General features: G+C 58.9%; 2 protein-coding genes across 2 annotated transcripts in view; one reads left to right on the forward strand and one right to left on the reverse strand.

Annotated features, from left to right (window-relative positions):
- The window catches only part of LOC102937842 (B-cell receptor CD22), a 280912-nt gene that overhangs the window by 211683 nt on the left and 51466 nt on the right, over positions 1-17763 (forward strand). The gene's annotated exons all lie outside the window — the stretch shown is intronic.
- On the reverse strand, positions 452-16737 carry ATP4A (ATPase H+/K+ transporting subunit alpha). The gene is made up of 22 exons (XM_037883368.2): positions 16702-16737; positions 16175-16234; positions 15134-15337; positions 14611-14724; positions 14188-14322; positions 13774-13891; positions 13006-13274; positions 10560-10758; positions 10069-10178; positions 9427-9561; positions 8942-9134; positions 8414-8589; positions 8129-8265; positions 7373-7523; positions 6890-7058; positions 6499-6653; positions 6114-6237; positions 5528-5673; positions 4899-5032; positions 4267-4368; positions 3679-3770; positions 452-1742 (listed from the first exon to the last, which is right to left on the reverse strand). Exons 1-22 carry the CDS (start codon positions 16720-16722, stop codon positions 1714-1716), a joined length of 2973 nt encoding a protein of 990 aa, XP_037739296.2. The 5' UTR covers positions 16723-16737; the 3' UTR covers positions 452-1713.

Below are 17763 nucleotides of genomic sequence, written 5' to 3' on the forward strand. Positions count from 1 at the left end.
CATTTGAAGAGGAAAACGAGCTTTTCTGCTCGCTCGGCTCTCCCGCGCGTTCCTAACTTTGGAGCTGAATACAGCTGGAACTGAAGAACGTTCTCCCTCGGCAGCTGTTGTCAACAGCGGGGTTAGCCCTTCAGCACACTTGGGGGCCTGCCACTGAGCCGGCGATTTCCGGCCACTTGGTGGCTTAATTTTCTGTACAACGTTGGCAGCAAATGTGGCCTGCTGGGTTATTTGGGTTGCAGTGAGTGGAGGCGGCTGGGATCTCAGAGCGGTTTGTTTGTTAAAAGAAAACTGGATTTGACGTCAATCAAAAAAAATCCCATTTAAATTAAATGATCTATTGGATATTTTTCGTTAATAATTAAAAAATAAACAGTTGATTTTTATCCCCGGGGAGCAGCCTGACCTGCCCCTGCTGTCGCTGATTCCCAGGGCTGGGGTGTCTGGAGTGGTGTGTGTGTGTGGGGGGGTTCCTGCTGGTAGTAGCTGGGTGGACAGGGGGCCCTAGTTTTTGGGAGGGGTGAGCCCCACCTGGGGGTCAGGCTGGAATTAAGGCCTCTGCCATGGGGCAGCCAGGTGCATTGTGGGAGCTATGCTCCTTCTGCCGAGGAATCCAGCACAGATCAGTGAGGGGGAGTGGGGCCCGGGGGTCTGAGCCAGGGTGGAGGCCGGATACCGGGCTAGATGGGCCCATGGATCTGATCGGGGGGAGCACGAAGGGAACAGGATCTCAGGCTAGATAGGTGATAGATGCTGGTGTCGGGATATCAGGGTAGGTGCTGCAGACGGGATACCAGGCTAGATGGGCAGATGCTCAGAGTGGCGGGGGGGGGGAGGGCTATAGTCCTGCTCTGTCCCACAAACTCCTCTTGCTTGTTCTCCAAGCTGCCATCCCACTTAGGGGGTCAATGGAACCCCACTGGGCCAGCTCCCCTGGGAACACAGGGAGGCAGGACGCCCGTCTGTCAGCCCCTCATGGAGCATTTTCCCGTCCTGGGTCTGTGTGATGCAAGCGAGGGAGGTCTCCCAAGTCTGGGTGAGCTGGGAATTGATGTCTGTCCGGCCCTCTGTGTCCTATCGCTTCAGAGAGAGTCTGGCTGAAAGCCAACGCTACCTAGCCACGCCTGCCGTGGGAACCGGGCGTCTGCTAAAGCTCCCCCACCCCAGCAAGAGGAAGGGTGAGCAGTGCCTGACCAGTGGGAAACCGAGCGATATGGAGAGAACCCAGGAGTCTTGCCTCCTAACCCCCCCCCCGCTCTAACCACTAGACACCACTCCCGTCCCACAGCCAGGGAGAGAACCCAGGAGTCCTGCCTCCCACCCCCACTCTAGCCCTTCAACCCCACTTCCCTCCCACAGCTGGGGATAGAACCCAGGAGTCCTGGCTCCCAGCTGCCCTGCTCTAACCACTAGACCCCACTCCCCTCCCAGAGCCAGGGGTAGAACCCAGGCGTCCTGCTTCCAACTACTCAAAAAGAGCCAGCAGGGCCTAGCTATGAACTGAAGCGAGTGGGCCAGTCTTGTTCCCTCCATGGCTGGTGCCCCTGGCCCGAGGGGTTTGCATTCTCCAGTAGTTTCCAGGTTGGTGAAGCAGGGACCGGGAGCACGGCGTGGGCATCTGTATCTCTTTTGCTGCACTGAGGGGGTGGGTGTAAGCTCTGAGATGCTGCAAGAGGCCGGGGGCAGCAGCAGCCGTGGGGCAGAGCTTTGCCTTTAGTAGTAAAGTTCTTTGTCCCACCAGCCTGTGGAAAAGAAGAATGAATAATACAGTGAGATTGCTGGACCTGTGGAGGATCCCAGTGTTAGAGCGTGTAACTGGGGCAGCGATGCAGCCATCTCTGGGGTGGGGCAGCTGGGGAACAGCTGCATATAACGCTGCATGGGCATAGCTTGCCCAGGGCTGAGATGCAGCCATCTCTGGGGTGGGGCAGCTGGGGAACAGCTGCATATCACGCTGCATGGGTGTAGCTTGGCAGGACTGAGATGCAGCCATCTCTGGGGTGGGGCAGCTGGCGAACAGCCGCACCTGACGCCAGACTGGGATGACGCACGGTGCCAGAATACGCCTCAACCCACACACTACTGTACGACAGTTTTTACAAGGCCTCGCGCGGTAGCACTGAAAAACTCAGGATTTGCTGGGCAATAACACGGTGGCAGATGGCCCGGAGGTGCAGTTAGAAACACAAGCCGAGCTATCGACTCAAAGGCTGTTTTCCAGAGAAATCTGGGGAGCGGCCAAACCAGTTCCTCCGTGACAAAGGGCAAGTAGCCACCTGAGCCTGCTGTGAACAAGGCTGATGGCCCGTTACCTGGTTCTCAGGGCAGTGGGCGGCGCAAAAAAAAAAAAAAATCTATATTTTTAGCAAAGAGCCAGCACGGAGTTTCCTTTCTTCCCCAGCCAGCTGCCGCCTGGCTCCTCGCTGAAAGCGCTTTGCCCTAGGGGTAGGGTGACCAGATGTCCCGATTTTATAGGGACAGTCCTGAGTTTGGGGGCTTTTTCTTATATAGGCACCTATTACCCCCCACCCCCGTCCCGATTTTTTACACTTGCTGTCTGCTCACCCTACATGCGGGGACTGGCCTATAAAACGAAGGGGCAGCTGCCCCACGGCACCCCATCTCTCGCCCTGCCCTGCCCTCTCTGCCCCAGGAGAGAGACAGGAAATCGGCTCTGGACTCGTGGCGGGGGGGGGGGGGGGGGGCGTGTCCCGGCCTGAAAGCTGGTCAGCAATCTGCAGGGCAGGGAGCCCCTGACACGGTGCGAGTTGCTCTTTCATGGGGCTCCTGTGGTTCTTCGCAGCACGCGCTATTAAAACACCGTGCGATCGAATCTGCAGCACTGCAATCAATGATTCTGCTATCGTTTGTTCGGTTAGGCCTTTGGAAACCTCGTCTCTTGGGGCCGTTTCTCATTTTTATGCCTCGTTAACATGGCCTCACTTAAAAGCGGTCTCTCTGGCTCGTGAATCAGCTGGTTTTCCTGGTTTAGCTAATCCCCCCAGTTTAAATGGAAGGGTTCGAATACTTGCGGGTGGGAAAGCCGGCACATGGGTCCCTTAAAGCAGGGGGTTTTCAACCTTTTTTTCCATTTGAAGACCCCTAAAAACATTTTGAATGGAGGCGTGGACCCCTTTGGAAATCTTAGACGCAGCCTGCGGACTCCCGGGCAGTGTGCGGCCCACAGGTTGAAAACCATTGTCTTACAGGAACAATGAACTTAAAAGAGTTTGTACTGTCGAGGAGAGGACCAGGCAGGGTGGGACAGGCATTTCTGGGGGGGAATCTAAGACTGGGGGGGTGTTGGGGTCACCCTGCCATATAACCCAGGCTGGGGAGAGCCAGGGGGTGGCTGGCAGGCTGCTGTTACACACAGACTTGCCGGTGTGGTTTGCACCCTGTTAGGTTGTGAGCAGCCCAGCTGGGAGCTACTTCAGCAAGGCATTAAAGCACCCAGGGTTGCAGGATAGGGGGGACACAGCAGCTCATTAATCTGACTTGTACCCTGATAGGTTATATTCGCCCGGTGCAGAGATGCAGCCACCTCTGGGGCATGGCAGCTGGGGAACAGCCGCACATAATGCCACATGGGGATGGCTCCCCTGGCCCTGAACCGCAGCCCCTTCTGGGGCAGGGCAGCTGGGGAACAGCTGCTCGCGTGATCTCTCGGTTACTCACTTCCGGGGTGCCTGCGGACTCCGAGCTTTCGGATTTCATCATAGACGAAGATGAGGATGCCGTAAGGCAACGGCACCAGCCACCACTGGAATCTGGATAGGAGCCGGGAGAGAGACCTTAGCCATGGAGAACGAGACGGCAGCACCTGCTCAGCCACAGCGCTGAGCCCTTAGCAGTCGCTAAGCCAGGCTGAAGAACCAACGCTGGTTTCTGGAGCAGCACAGTGCCTTCCAGGGGCTCTGGGTCCAGCCCTGCCTGCCTGGGGAGAGCCCCCACCCTGCCCCCCACAGCACAGCGCCCCCTAGTGCCACGCTGGGGCACCGGGTCCAGCCCTGACTGCAAGGGGAAAGCCCCCACCCTGCCCCCCGCAGCACAGCGTCCCCTAGCTCCACGCTGGGGCACCGGGTCCAGCCCTGACTGCCCGGGGAAAGCCCCCACCCTGCCCCCCGCAGCATAGCGCCCCCTAGCACCACGCTGGGGGAGTCAGATCCAGCCCTGCCTGCCAGGGGAGAGCCCCCACCCCGCCCCCCCGCAGCACAGCGCCCCCTAGCGCCGGGCTGAACCAGCAGGGGGTAGCCCAGCTCTCACCGGATGGGCATGAAGTTGAAGATGTTCGGCATGCCGGGACAGTAGCACAGGAAGCAGCCCAGGCAGAGCTGGAACACGATGGCGATCACCAGGATTTTATTCCTGCCACAGAAGCAGACCGTGAGCTCGGGTGAGGCCAGCGAATGGCAGCTGCCCCTGGCTGACACGCTCTCCGTGCAGCTGAATAGGCAGGACCACCCAGCCGCCAGTGATACAGGGACACCCAAGACCAAACCCCCATCTTGTAGCGTCTTACACCTGGGAGGATGCTAGCGAATGACTTGCTCGGCACTGAGATGCAGCCACCTCTGGGGCACTGCACCTAGGGAACAGCTGCACAGTGACGCCACACGGGGGTGGGTGAAATGCAGCTGATTCTGGGGTGGGGCAGCTGGGGAACATCTGCACATAACCCTGCATAGAGCTGGCTCATCCGGTGCTGAGATGCAGCCACCTCTGGGGCGGGGCAGCGGGGGAAGAGCCGCACAATGACACCACATGGGGATGGTTCGCCGGGCGCTGAGATGCAGCTGACTCTGGGGGAAGGTAGGCAGCTGGGGCATGGCCGGAGAAAAACAGGTCGCCTGCACTCCTGGGTTCTCTCCCCAGTGGCCTGCGGGCTCCCTGCTCACCTGAAGAAGCCCTGCTGGAAGACGGAGAGACGGCGAGTCTTGCGGATGAGGACATCTGAGATCTGACACATCTCGATGCTGATGAAGAAGACGGTGTAGCAGGTGTATTCCTGGTACAGGCGCTGCCCAAATGTCTGAGGGCGGGGACAGCGACCAGTCAGAGTCAGCCTCCATCACCATCCACATGGGGACAGACCCCATGTCCCATTCCCCAGTCCCCTGAGCCAGCCAGTCCCCCAGGCCCTGGGGCCAGATCGGAGACGGCGCCCCCTAGAGGGGAAAGGCGCTGAGCCCCATTCCCTTGAGCCAGCCAGTCTCCTGCCTGTACACTGACATTCAAGAAGGAACCACCCTGGTATCCCAGGCCTTGCTACCAACCTTCCCGCCCTGGGGCGAGGGGTTGGACCCCCACACACTGAGATTCACAGTCCAGACCTCCACCACGGGAGCTAAAGTTAACAGAGGTCTCTCCAGTAGACTGGCAGCAGCAGTACGGCTGTTATCCTCTAGGTGGGGCTAATGGAGTCGCTCCATTCCCCAGCAGCAGCAGTACGGCTGTTATCCTCTAAGTGGATCTAGCTGCTTCATTTCCTGGCAGCAGCTGTTATCTCGGATGGTCCATCACTCACCCACTCCTGCCCGTAGCTGTCCTGCAGGTCCTGGAGGTGGTCATTCTCCCACTGGGCCCGCAGCCCCACGCAGAGCAGGGGGAACCAGCCCTCCTGGGCCATGGCCGTGAAGTAGTCCGTGAAGCCGGCGAAGGACTGGATGGCCCCTGGGCAAGTGGGGGGAGGGAGGAAAAGCCATGAGGGTGGGATGCCCCCGGCACCCTGGGGACTTGGTGCTGCCCCCTGCTGGCTCCCAACAGGGAGGGATGGGAGACAAGGCCAGCTGTGTGTGGCTCCACCCATGAGTTCTAACAGGGAGGCGGGATGAGCTCTGTTTGGCTCCGCCCCTGAAGTCCAGCCCCGCTGCCCATATGTCAGAGCCACCCCTTGCCCCCCAAATCTGACCCAATGTCAGTCCCTCAAAGAGGGTTAATTAATGTGGGGAAGCTACCAGAACTAGAGGTTCATATATGGTGAGCTATGAAAAAGGGGGGACAGAGGTTTCAAACTGGATCCTCTGGCTCCCAGGCCCCCCTGCTCTACCCACTAGGCCCCACTCCCATCCCAGAGCTGGGGCTAGAACCCAGGCGTCCTGCGGGGGACGCACCTATCTGGAAGTAGGAGTACACAGCCAGGGCTTCGTTCACCAGACGGTCGCGCCGTGGGTTCCGGGGCTTCAGGTGCATGATGTCGCTTTCAGCTTTCTCGTAGGCCAGGGACACCGAGGGGAACTAGCGGGGAGAACGAGAGAGACTCGCGGGGCTGAGGAACCCAGGTGTCCGGGAGAGCGCCCCCACCCAGCTGCCTGCAGCAAAGCGCACCCCTAGTACTGCATTGGGACATCAGGGCCAGCCCTGACTGCCAGGGGAGAGCCCCCGCCCTGGTCCCTGAGGCACAGTGCCCCCTAACTCCATGCTGGGGCATCGGGGTCAGCCCTGACTGCCAGGGGAGAGCCCCCGCCCTGCTGCCTGCAGCCCAGCACCCGTACTCACAATGTCAGTGCAGAGCTCGATGAAGAGGATGGTGATGCAGCCCAGGGGCAGGGGGACGCTGACCGTGATGTAGATCAGATACGGGGTCAGCTCTGGGATGTTCTTGGTCAGGGTGTACGCGATGGATTTCTTCAGGTTGTCAAAAATCAGGCGACCTGGGCAGGAACACAGCCGTCAGAGCACCCCCTTGCCAGGGAGACATCCGAACCTCCCCCCAGTACCCTCCGACCCTGTCCTGGGGAGAGCTCCCAATTGCTTGGGAGATGCTCTCAGCCCCTCTTGAGGTCCCAGCTGCATTGTCAGTGCCCCCCACACCCTAGGGAGAGCGCCCCCTGCTGGCCCCCAGGCTGCCTGGCCCATTTGGGGTCTAAGCCCCCCGCTCCATGAGCACCTTGCTCCACGCCGGTGACAATGGAGGCAAAATTGTCGTCCAACAGGATCATGTCGGCCGCATTCTTGGCAGCATCAGAGCCAGCGATGCCCATGGCCACCCCGATATCAGCCTTCTTCAGAGCCGGGGAATCATTCACCCCGTCGCCTGTCACAGCCACAATGGCACCCTGTGGAGGGGAGACAGGCAGGTCATGGGGGTGGGGGACACGGCGGAAGGGAGGGAGAACATTGGGGGAGGGTGAAAGAAAGAAAGAAAGAAAGAAAGAAAGAAAGAAAGAAAGAAAGAAAGAAAGAAAGAAAGAGCCATAAAAACACAATAAAGTGAACAATAAGAAAATATGTGAAAGCCAGAGAAAGCCAAGAAAAGAAAGAATATGAAAGAAAACGAAAAAGAAAGAAGGAACGTGAAAACCAGAGACGAAGGACTGAGCACAGGGCAATAGGCAGAGGGAGCGGGTGGGTTAGCTCCTGGGTGCCTCACCAGTTTCTGGCAGCTCTCTACAATGATCAGTTTCTGCTGGGGGGAGGTCCGGGCGAAGACCATCTCAGGGTGCATCTTCAGGATCTCAACCAGCTCCTCGGTTTCCATGTCCTTCAGCTGCCCCCCGTTCACCACGCAAGCCCGGGCTTCCCTGGGGAGGGAGAGAGAGCCCCCACTGCTGAGCCACCCCACACAGTGACCCCTGCCAACTTTTCTCGGCGCCGGTGGGTACTCACACCCCCTCCGCCCCTGGCCCCGCCCCCATTCCAACCCCTTCCCCAAAGTCCCCACCCCAACTCAGCCCCCTCCATGCCCCTATTGGACCCCTCCCCAAATCCCCGCCCCGGCCCCGCCTCCTTCCCTGCTTGCTCCACTTTCCCCCTCCTCCCTCCCAGCACGGTGCAAGCGCTGGGAGCCGGGGCAGAAGCAGGATGCAACGGCGCGCTCAGGGGAGGAGGCGGAGGTGAGCTGGGGCGGGGGGACGGGGAGCTGCAGAGCACTCACCAATTTTTCCCTGTGGGTGCTCCAGCCCCAGAGCACCCACAGAGTCAGCGCCTATGCCACCCACACAGCATCCCCTGCAGCACAGAGCCCCTTGCTGAGAAACCCCACACAATGCCCTCTGCTGAGCCACCATGCAGGACTCCTGGGTTCTATCCCTGGCTCTGGGAGGGGAGTGGGGTCTAGGGGTTAGAGCAGGGCGGGCTGGGAGCCAAGACTCCTGGGTTCTCTCCCAGCTCTGGGCGGGGATCTCACCACTTGTTGACCTGCTCCACGGGGATGCGCATCCTGGTGGCGATGTCCTCCACTGTCTCACTGCCCTCCGAGATGATGCCCACGCTAGCCGCAATCGCCTTGGCCGTGATGGGGTGATCTCCAGTCACCATGATAACCTGGGGGTGAGGGAAGGGCGTCAGCGCTCCAGGTGGCAGCTTCAGGGAGGGGACTCTGGAGCTGTGAGCTTCCCCAGGACAGTGTCCCAGCCAGGGTGGGGGAGGGGTCTCTGAAGCTGTGAGCTTCCCCGGGGCAGTGGCGCCGTACCCGGATTCCGGCAGTACGGCACTTCATGACGGCGTCGGGCACGGTGGCGCGGGGCGGGTCGATCATGGAGATGAGGCCGGCAAAGCAGAGCCCACTGGTGGGGAAGTTCATCTCCTCTGTGTCGAAGGAGAAGCCGCGTGGGAACTGCCCTGGGTCCAAGTACAGGTGGCAGAACCCTGCAGGGAACAGAGCCCGTGAGGGGTGGGGCACTGGGGTTCCCCCCCAGCACCGCAGTCCCACGTGCCCCATTCCCGAGGATCCTCCCTCCCCCTTAGGACTGGGAATTCCCCCCCTGATCTGCCCACCTGCCCTCCACACCTTGGGGGGCCTCCAGCCTTGGCCCCATGAGTCCCACGCACAGAGCCCCCCACCTCAGTCCCACGTGCCCCACACCCGGGCACCTCCCGCTCCCTAAGCCCCCCCCGCATCCATGCCCCCCACCCCTTACCCAGCATGCCCACCCCCAGCCCCCATCCATGCCTCCTTACCCCGCACACCCTACCCCAGCCCCCACCCATGCCCCCTTACCCAGCACACGCTCTCCCAGCCCCCCCAGGTCCATGTACGCCGTCTGGAATGCCTCCTTCCACTGCTCGTCCAGGGGCAGTTCCTGCCCCTTGATCATGATGGTGGCGCAGCGCTCCAGGATCCGCTCCGGGGCCCCCTTCATCACCAGCAGGTACCGGGGGTCCCGTGGGTCCTCCAACTCGTGGATGGACAGCTGTGCGGAGAGCAGGAGGATCAGGACTCCTGGGTTCTATCCCTAGCTCTGGGAGGGGGGCGGGGCCTAGTGGTTAGAGCAGGGGTACTGGGAGTCAGGACTCCTGGGTTCTAGCTCCAGCTCTGGGAGGGGAGTGGGGCCTAGTGGTTTGAGCAGGGGTCTTGGAGTCAGGACACCTGGGTCCTGTCTCCCTCTCTGGGAGTCACTACATCCGCTGGTAGCAGTAGAAGGTTCTTATCCTCCTAACTGGAGCTGAAGGCCTAGCAGGACCAGAACGCAAACCCCTGCTGACCTGGAATTTGTTGGTGGAGTTGAAGGGGATTTCACAGGCTTTCTTATAGCGCTCCCGGTACTCCATGACATTCCCCAGCGTGATCTCGGAGAACTTCAACAGCGCCGTCTCTGAGGCGTCTCCAATCACGATCCTCTGGAGAAGGGAGAACAGGTGAGTGGAATCTGGACTCCCAAGCAGTGCTGAGATGCAGCCACCTCTGGGGTGGGGCAGCTGGGAAACAGCTGCACATAACACCACATGGGGATGACTCTCCCAGCGCTCAGCTGCAGCCGCCTCTGGAGCGGGGCAGCTGGGGAACAGCCGCACAGCGACACCACTGAACAGTTATGGCAGGGAAAATAATGCCACATCTAAATGAACGCTCAGGTCGGAGGCACAGTGGAATTATCCTGAGCTGGAGCAGCAAGAGAGAAACTGCCTGATTCTTGAGACTAGAGTCATGAGATCTTTTAATGACCAGCATGAGAGCGCCCCCTGCTGTGCCCCCTCCTCACTCTGCTCCCTGCAGCACAGCGCCCGCCAGGGGAGAGCGCCCCCTGCTGAGCCCATTTTGTATGTCAGATCTAAGTCCCCATTAAATGATAGGTGGTCAAGCTGTCTATATCGCCAGTCTCGTCTCTCCTGCATACTGGGCAGTACCTTGGGCACCGGCACGTTATCCTGGCCTGATTTGAAGAAAGCTCGATTGCAGAGAGACACAATCTTGCACAGAGCTCTCCATGTCTCCGATGACTGATCGAAGCTCTGCCCTGAAGGGGAGAGAGATTGATATAACAGCCGAGGAGTTCCCTGTCCCGCTTCCGACCTGAAATGTCTCAAAGCACCAGAGAAGCGGGGGTGCTGAGATGCAGCCACCTCTGGGGTGGGGCAGCTGTGGAACCACTGCATATAACACCGGATAGGGATGGCTTGCCTGGCGCTGAGATGCAGTCACCTCTGGGGCGGGGCAGCTGGGGAACAGCCACACATAATGCTGCATGGGAAAAGCCTGCCTGGTGCCAAGATGCAGCCACCTCTGGGGCGGGACAGCTGGGGAACCACTGCACATAACACCGGACTGGGACAGCTCGCCCGGCGCTGGGATGCAGCCACCTCGGGATGGCAGCAGCTGGTTGAACAGTGTCCCATACCTGACTGGTCCTCTGTGGTGTCAGCCGTGTGAATCTGGTTGTCGAACCAGAGATGGGAGACAGTCATGCGGTTCTGGGTCAGGGTACCCGTTTTGTCGGAGCAGATGACAGAGGTGGAGCCCAGAGTTTCCACCGCCTCTAGATTCTTCACCACGCAGTTCTTTCGAGCCAGACGCTTGGCTGTGAGTGAGAGACAGACCTGCCAGGGGAGGAAGGGAGGGAGGGAAGGAAGAAAGATCAGAGTCAGCATAAACAGCAAAGTATATCAGATGTGAGACCAGATCACTCAGTCAGTAGGAATGTTGCACAAAATCTGGATTGAATCAAGTATAAAACTGGATCAGAGTCAGTCTAAACACTGCACGCAATCTGGACTGGATTCAATTTGAAACTGAATCAGAGTTAGTGTAAACATCATGATGCAAAATCTATACTAGATGCAATGAGAGACTAGATCTGAGCTCATGTGAGCACTGTAGAAAACTCAGATTGGATTGGAGACCATCTAAACACAGCCTGAAACCTGGAATGGAGTCAGGGTAAATCCCGATCGAATGCTGCACCCAGTCTAGACCGGGGTTCTCACAAGAAATTCTTGCTGGTGGCCGCACTGACAATTTTTTTCTTAAAATACTTAATTAACTTGAGGAAAAACGAATAACTATGCACATAGACACGCCCAAATCATTGTCATTTATTTATGTAGGATTTTTTTGCGGACTCAATAATAATGTCCAGTTCTCTATTCTTCACGGGACCTAAGCAGCCTAGAAACACAAATAAGGTGCTATGCCCATTCTTGTCTTTTGTTGTTGTTTCTTGTGGCTTTGGTTGCCTTTTCAAAAAAGACTTGTAGCTAAGGAAGTCGGCTGCTGTGAAAAGTGATGTTTGTATGTTTGTTAATATCCCTTTTCATGGCAGACTTGCTAGCTAGCTGGGAGGCTGTGAATGGTGATATTAACAACCGTACAAATATCAATTTTCACAGGAGGCTTACTCAGCCAGGGGACAAATTAAGCCCTGGATGGGGAGGTGGGAAGGGAGCCAGGGGGGATTGGGGGGAGGATGGTGGGCCAGGGAGAGAGTGGGGGCTGGGGGTAATGGTGGGGAGGATGGTGGGCCAGGGAGAGAGTGGGGGCCAGGGGTAATGGTGGGGAGGATGGTGGGCCAGGGAGAGAGTGGGGGCCAGGGGTAATGGGGGGGAGGATGGTGGGTCAGGGAGGGAGTGGGGGCTGGGGGTAATGGTGGGGAGGATTGTGGGTCAGGAAGGGAGTGGGGGCCAGGGGTAATGGGCGGGAGGATGGTGGGCCGGGGAGATAGTGGGGGCCAGGGGTAATGGGGGGAGAGGATGGTGGGTCAGGGAGGAGGTGGGGGCCAGGGGTAATGGGGGGGAGGATGGTGGGCCAGGGGCAGTGGGGGGGCAGTGAGCCCAGGGTCCAGGGCCAGACCCCGAAGCCCTGTGGCTGTGGGCCGGAGCCCGCCACTACAGTCCGCTGCCGCATGGCTGGGTCCAGGGCCGGAGCCCGAGCCCGAAGTCCCACGACCGGAGCCTGCCCCCTGCTGCCCCAGGGCTGAAGCCCGAGCCTCACCACCCCCAGGAAGGTGGGGCCTCACTGGCCGCCTGCTTCTCTGGCATTTGTGGCTCCAGAGGGGGGAAGGGACCAACCCCTTCTGGTGGCCCTGGGGGAGAGGCACGGCTTTGAGCCCCCCAGTCGCAAGAAAAGCCCCTGGTGGCCACATTTGAGAAACGCTGATCTAGACTGGATCTAGTGTGGAACTGGATTAGGAGTTGGTCCAAATACTGCAAAATCCGGACTGGATCTGGTGTGAAACCAGTCCCTGAATACTGTCTGAAAGACTCTGAATCTGGATCTATTATTGGACCAATACGAAATGATCTTGGACTCAAACTATTTATAAAATCTGGACTGGATTCACTATAAAACTGGATGAGAGCCAGTCTAACACAGAATCCAGTGTTACACCAGATCGGAGTCAGTCTAAACACCACAAAACCTGAACCGGATCCAGAATGAGGCTGAAGACCGAGACTGACTCCACACTGAGACCGGATCGGAATCAGCCTAAATGCGGCACAAAACCTGGGCTGGACGTAATACAAAACTGGCTCAAAGTCAGTCTAACCACTGCATTAAATCTGGTCTGGATTTGGTGTGAGGCCGGATTGGCACTAGTGTGAAAACAACGTAAAACATCGACCAGCACCAGCACAAAGCAAGATCGGAGGCAAACTATGTATAAAACCTGGACCGGATCTAGTGTGAGACTGGATTGGAGTCAAGATGAACCTGAAAGAAAACCCAGACTGGGTTCATTGTGGGACTGGATTGAAGTCAGGGTGAAGCTGGCACAAAACCTGGACTGGATCCCTTGTGAGACCAGCTCGGAGTCAGGACCCTGCAAGGGCTGGTCAAGGGGGACTTACCGTGACGGTGGCCAGCAGCCCCTCAGGCACGTAGGCCACCACGATGGCCATGAAGAAGACCATGGCCTTGAGGAAGGGGTAGCCGATCACCATGGCGACGATGAAGAAGGTTCCCCCGAAGAAGATGGCCAGGCCGGCGATGATATCCACAAAGTGCTCGATCTCGATGGCGATGGGCGTCTTCTCGTTCTCCACGCCCGAGGCCAGGCTGGCGATGCGCCCGATGATGGTGCGGTCTCCAGTGTTAACGATGATGCCGGTGGCGGTGCCTGCGGGGCGGGATGGAGCTGACACAACTGCACAATGACTGGAGTGGCCTAAGCCACAAAGGATCCAAGGGAGGGCTCTCCGGTGCTGAGATGCAGCCACCTCTGGGGTGGGGCAGCTGGGGAACAGCTGCATATAACAGTGCCCAGGGAGGGCTTGCTTGGCACTGAGATGCAGCCACCTCTGGGGCAGGGCAGCAGGGGAACAACCTCACAGCAACACGGCACAATGATTTAGGACAGGATATGAAGGAGAATCTTGTATCCAGTTGAAACCACAGGAGGGAATTTAGAGACAGCGCCTGCCACTGAGCCATCCCACACTCCACCCACGAACGGGGCCAGCCCTGGCTGCCGGGGAGAGCCCCCCACCCCGCTCCCTGCAGCACAGCGCCCCCTAGTGCCATGCTGGGGCATTGGGGCCAGCCCTGACTGCTAGGGGGAGAGCGCCCCCAGCTGGGTCTCCCCTTCACGCTCCAATGGGACCCTTCCCTGCTGGCACCTTCCAGGCACATGGTGGAGAAGAAGGCGATGTTCCTGGTCTCCAGGGGACTCTCGTGGGTGCACTCGGGGGCTCTGGTCTGGGGCTCGGACTCCCCTGTCAGAGATGAGTTATCCACCTGCAAGAGAGAGCCCAGTGGGTCAGTGCCACCCTGAATCCCCCCCCTTGCCCCAGCTTGGAGGCCTCTGGCGTGGATGGCAGGCTGTGGGGTGGGGGGGGGGGTGAGGGAGCAGGCCCAGGAGTGTGGGGGAAGATCAATGGGTGCCCAAGTGATCAGCTGGGCAGATGGATAGGAACCGTCCAGCAGGGGGCAGAAAAACACACACACACACACACACACACACACACACACACAGAACGTACCCCATGTTCCCCCACCCCCATGCCCATCTAAGGCAGACCCCCCCGCCGCACCTTGCAGCCCTGTGCTGAGATGATCCGGATGTCGGCCGGGACCCTGTCCCCGCCCTTGATCTCCACCAGGTCACCCACCACCAGCTGGTTGGCGTTGATCTGGAATTTGTCCCCGTCCCGAATCACCGTGGCTTGCTAGGAGAGCGAGAAGAGTCAGCGTTAACCTTAGAGCTCCAGCCACACGGGGACGTCGCACGGTGAAGGCTCGCCCAGCGCTGAGATGCAGCCACCTCTGGGGTGGGGCAGCTGGGGAACAGCAGCACATAGGTATGGCTCTGCTTTAAGCAGTCCCCTCTCAGAGCTAGGGATAGAACCCAGGAGTCCTGGCTCCCAGTCCCCCGGCTCTAACCTCTAGACCCCCACCCCCAGTGCAATGACTGGGGTATCATTGGCCGGATTCTCCTCCCAGCCCTACTGCTTTACCTGTGGCACAAGATTCTTGAAGCTGGCAATGATATTGGTGCTTTTGAACTCCTGGTAGTAGCCAAAGCAGCCGGTCACGACCACCACAGCGATGAGCGCAATAGCCAGGTACAGCTGCCCAGGGGGAGGGCACAGGGAGAAAGGTTATTACTCATCCCCTGGCCCAGTGGTGCCCCCTGCTTTGCCAAGCTGCCCGAGTCTGCAGAGAGCCTGGGACAACCTGCTCCCCTCCCACAGCTGGGGAGAGAACCCAGGAGTCCTGGCTCCCAGCTCCTCCCCCCACCCCCGCTCTAACCACTGGACCCCACTCCCTTCCTAGACTCAGGGATAGAACCCACGAGTCCTGGCTCCCAGCCCCCCCAGTCTAACCCACTAGATTCCACTGCCCTCCCGGAGCCAGGGATGGAACCCAGGTGTCCTGACCCCTCCCCCGAGCTCTAACTCACTAGATCCCACTCCCCTCCCAGAGCCAGGGATGGAACCCAGGTGTCCTGACCCCTCCCCCACACCATGGGGTACCCACGTTATCCGCGCTGGTCAGGTCTCCTTGGCCGCACTGGATGCCGAAGGCTATGAGGCAGATGGCAGCAGCCACCCACATCAGGCACTGCAGCCCCCCGGCCAGCTGGCGGGCGAATTTGACATATTCAGGGGTCCCCTTGGGGGGTTTGAGCTCGTTGGGGCCATCCCGGAGCAGGATCTCTCCTGCCACTGTGCTGTTCATGCCCTGGATGCAGATAGAGAGAGTGTCCCATGTGAGCTGGAGCCACTCCTATGCTATGTGGGGGAGTGGCTATAAAATGGGGTGGAGCTACTTCACAGGGGTGGGGCTATTAGGTGGGGGTGGGGCTTCAATAAAGGTGTGGGGCTATGAGAGTTTCTAGGATCTCCAGAATCGCCTTTGTCCACCCACTTTCCTGTCTGTAGCTTCTCCACCTTTTCTCAACTTCCTCTCCAGAGATCAACATGCATGCAGGGCCGGACGGAGAGCCAAGGCCCCAGCTCCTGGAGTCAGCAGAATGCTGCAGGATCTCAGCTTTCATTTAAAAAATTTAAGCCAGGTTCTAGCTCTTGTGGTGGGGGAGAAAAGCTCTGAAATGTGCCCGATGCCTGTCTGAGTTTGCAGAGAGCCTGAGCTGATTGCTCAGCAAGGGCTGAAAACAGCACTATTTATGGCAGTCTTCCTCCCACTGGCTGGTGTCCCTCTCACCCCAACTGGGGCACTGCCCTCAGGAAGGTCATAGCTCTGGAGATACCTTCTAAACCTGGCTGGGGCACTGCTTAGAGGAAGCTCATAGCCTTGGGGACAAATCACAGTCTGTCTGAATACATGGGGGATTGAAGGAGGAGCTCCCAGCCCAAAAAGCAGTGGCTCTCAAAGCCCGGTGGGGATGGGATATCCTGTAGAGGGCATGGTCACCTTCGGGGGGGGGAGCACAGCCAGAGAAGGTGTGCTGTACTCGAGCCCCCGGTCTGTACTGGAGCAGGGCATCTGAAGTAAATGGCATCCAGGGCTGGCTTGAGAGGCACAGACCTACCTGGCCTCCATCTTGGGGGCCCTTACCTTGTTCACGTTGGTTTGGTACTTCAGCTCCAGGTCTTCCACTGAGAGCTGATGATCATCCTGGAGGAGAGAAGGGAGCCCAGAGTGGGTGAAGCAAGCATGACTGACGCTGCCTGGGTCTGCCGAGAGCCTGAGCCCATCACTGGGAGAAGGGGGAGCTGCCCCGGGTGTGACGGACACAGCGACGCCACCTGGGTCTGCCGAGAGCCTGAGCCCGTTGCTGGGAGAGGGGGGAGCTGCCCTGGGTGTGACAGACACAGCGACGCCACCTGGGTCTGCCGAGAGCCTGAGCCCGTTGCTGGGAGAGGGGGGAGCTGCCCTGGGTGTGACAGACACAGCGACGCCGCCTGAGTCTGCCGAGAGCCTGAGCCTATTGCACTGAGATGGGGGGTTGTCTACAGCTGCTTCTAGCTCCACACAGAAGCTAACAGTTCTACTACTACTGCCAGCGGCTTGAGCAACAGAGCTTTGTGCAAGGCCCATGTTCGAGTCTTGCGGCTGCCCCCAGTCCGGCTGCCCCCACTCACCACGTCCATCTCTTTCTTCATGCTCTCCAGCTTCTCCTTCTTCTTCACCGCCTTGTTCGTCTTCTTCTTCTTGATCTTCACGTCCACGGCACCATCGCCCTGCTTCTCCATCTCCACCGAGTACATCTCGTATTGGTCCTGTGGAGAGGAGAACAGCCCTACTGCTGTTGGCCTTTGGGGGAGTTGCTCCCTGAGCTCGACAAGTAGAGGGCTGCGCTGAAGGGACCCAGTTGGGTCTCTGTGCAAGATAACAGCCCTACCACTGCTGCCGGTAGGTGATAAGGCATCTCGATGCCTGGGTATTCAGCTCAGCAGCCCCTGGGTTCTACGCCTGGCTCTGTGAAGGGAGTGGGGTCTGGTGGTTAGAGCCGGGGGGCTGGGAGCCAGGACTCCTGGGTTCTCTCCCTGGCTCTGGGAGGGGAGTGGGGTCTGGTGGTTAGAGCAGGGAGGTATGGGAGCCAGGACTCCTGGGTCCTATAGCACTGGTTCAGATGACTTCACATCCCTTTGTTCCTCCTCAGGCACTGCATCCAAGTGGTTTGCTGGGGCTCGTAGCGTGTGCCCAAACGCGAGGGGTGGCGTGGTTCACCTCGTTCTCTCATTGACAGCGGTTATCTAAGCCATCAGAAGGCTGGTGTAGAAGGGAGAGCGCCCCCTATTGAGCCTGGGTCGCCTAGCACAGCGTCCCCTAGCGCTGCCCTGGGGCATTGGGGCCAGCCCTGAGTGCCAGGAGTCCATGGATTCCTCTGGCTGCGAAATGTCCAGCCATGTGGGAGTGTCACAGCTGGGCCAATTGTTCCTTCTGCGGCCCCTAGGAGGCGCCATTTATCTAACTCGATTACACCCCCGGCCACCTCCAATTGGACAGTCAAATAACAAAACAGATGGGTGCTTGCTGTGAAATTAAAAATTTCAAAGTCCTCTATCCATCCCTCCTCATATACACCCTCCATCCATCCATCCCCACGTACCCTCTATCCATGCATCCCCATACATACCCTCTAACCATCCATCCCCACGTACCCCCTCTATCCATCCATCCCCGTACACACCCTCTATCCA

The sequence above is a fragment of the Chelonia mydas genome, chromosome 24 (assembly GCF_015237465.2).
Source record: "Chelonia mydas isolate rCheMyd1 chromosome 24, rCheMyd1.pri.v2, whole genome shotgun sequence".
Classification (NCBI taxonomy): Eukaryota; Metazoa; Chordata; order Testudines; family Cheloniidae; genus Chelonia; species Chelonia mydas.

Excerpts from the sequence above, each read along its gene's own strand:
- ATP4A (XM_037883368.2), bottom strand. The coding sequence starts at position 16,722 with ATGAAGAAAGAGATGGACGTG. Across the intron at positions 5,674-6,113 it reads GTACTCCTACTTCCAGATAG|GGGCCATCCAGTCCTTCGCC; the intron begins GTGCGTCCCCCG and ends CCACTTGCCCAG. Across the intron at positions 5,033-5,527 it reads ACAGCTACGGGCAGGAGTGG|ACATTTGGGCAGCGCCTGTA; the intron begins GTGAGTGATGGA and ends CCCCGCCCTCAG.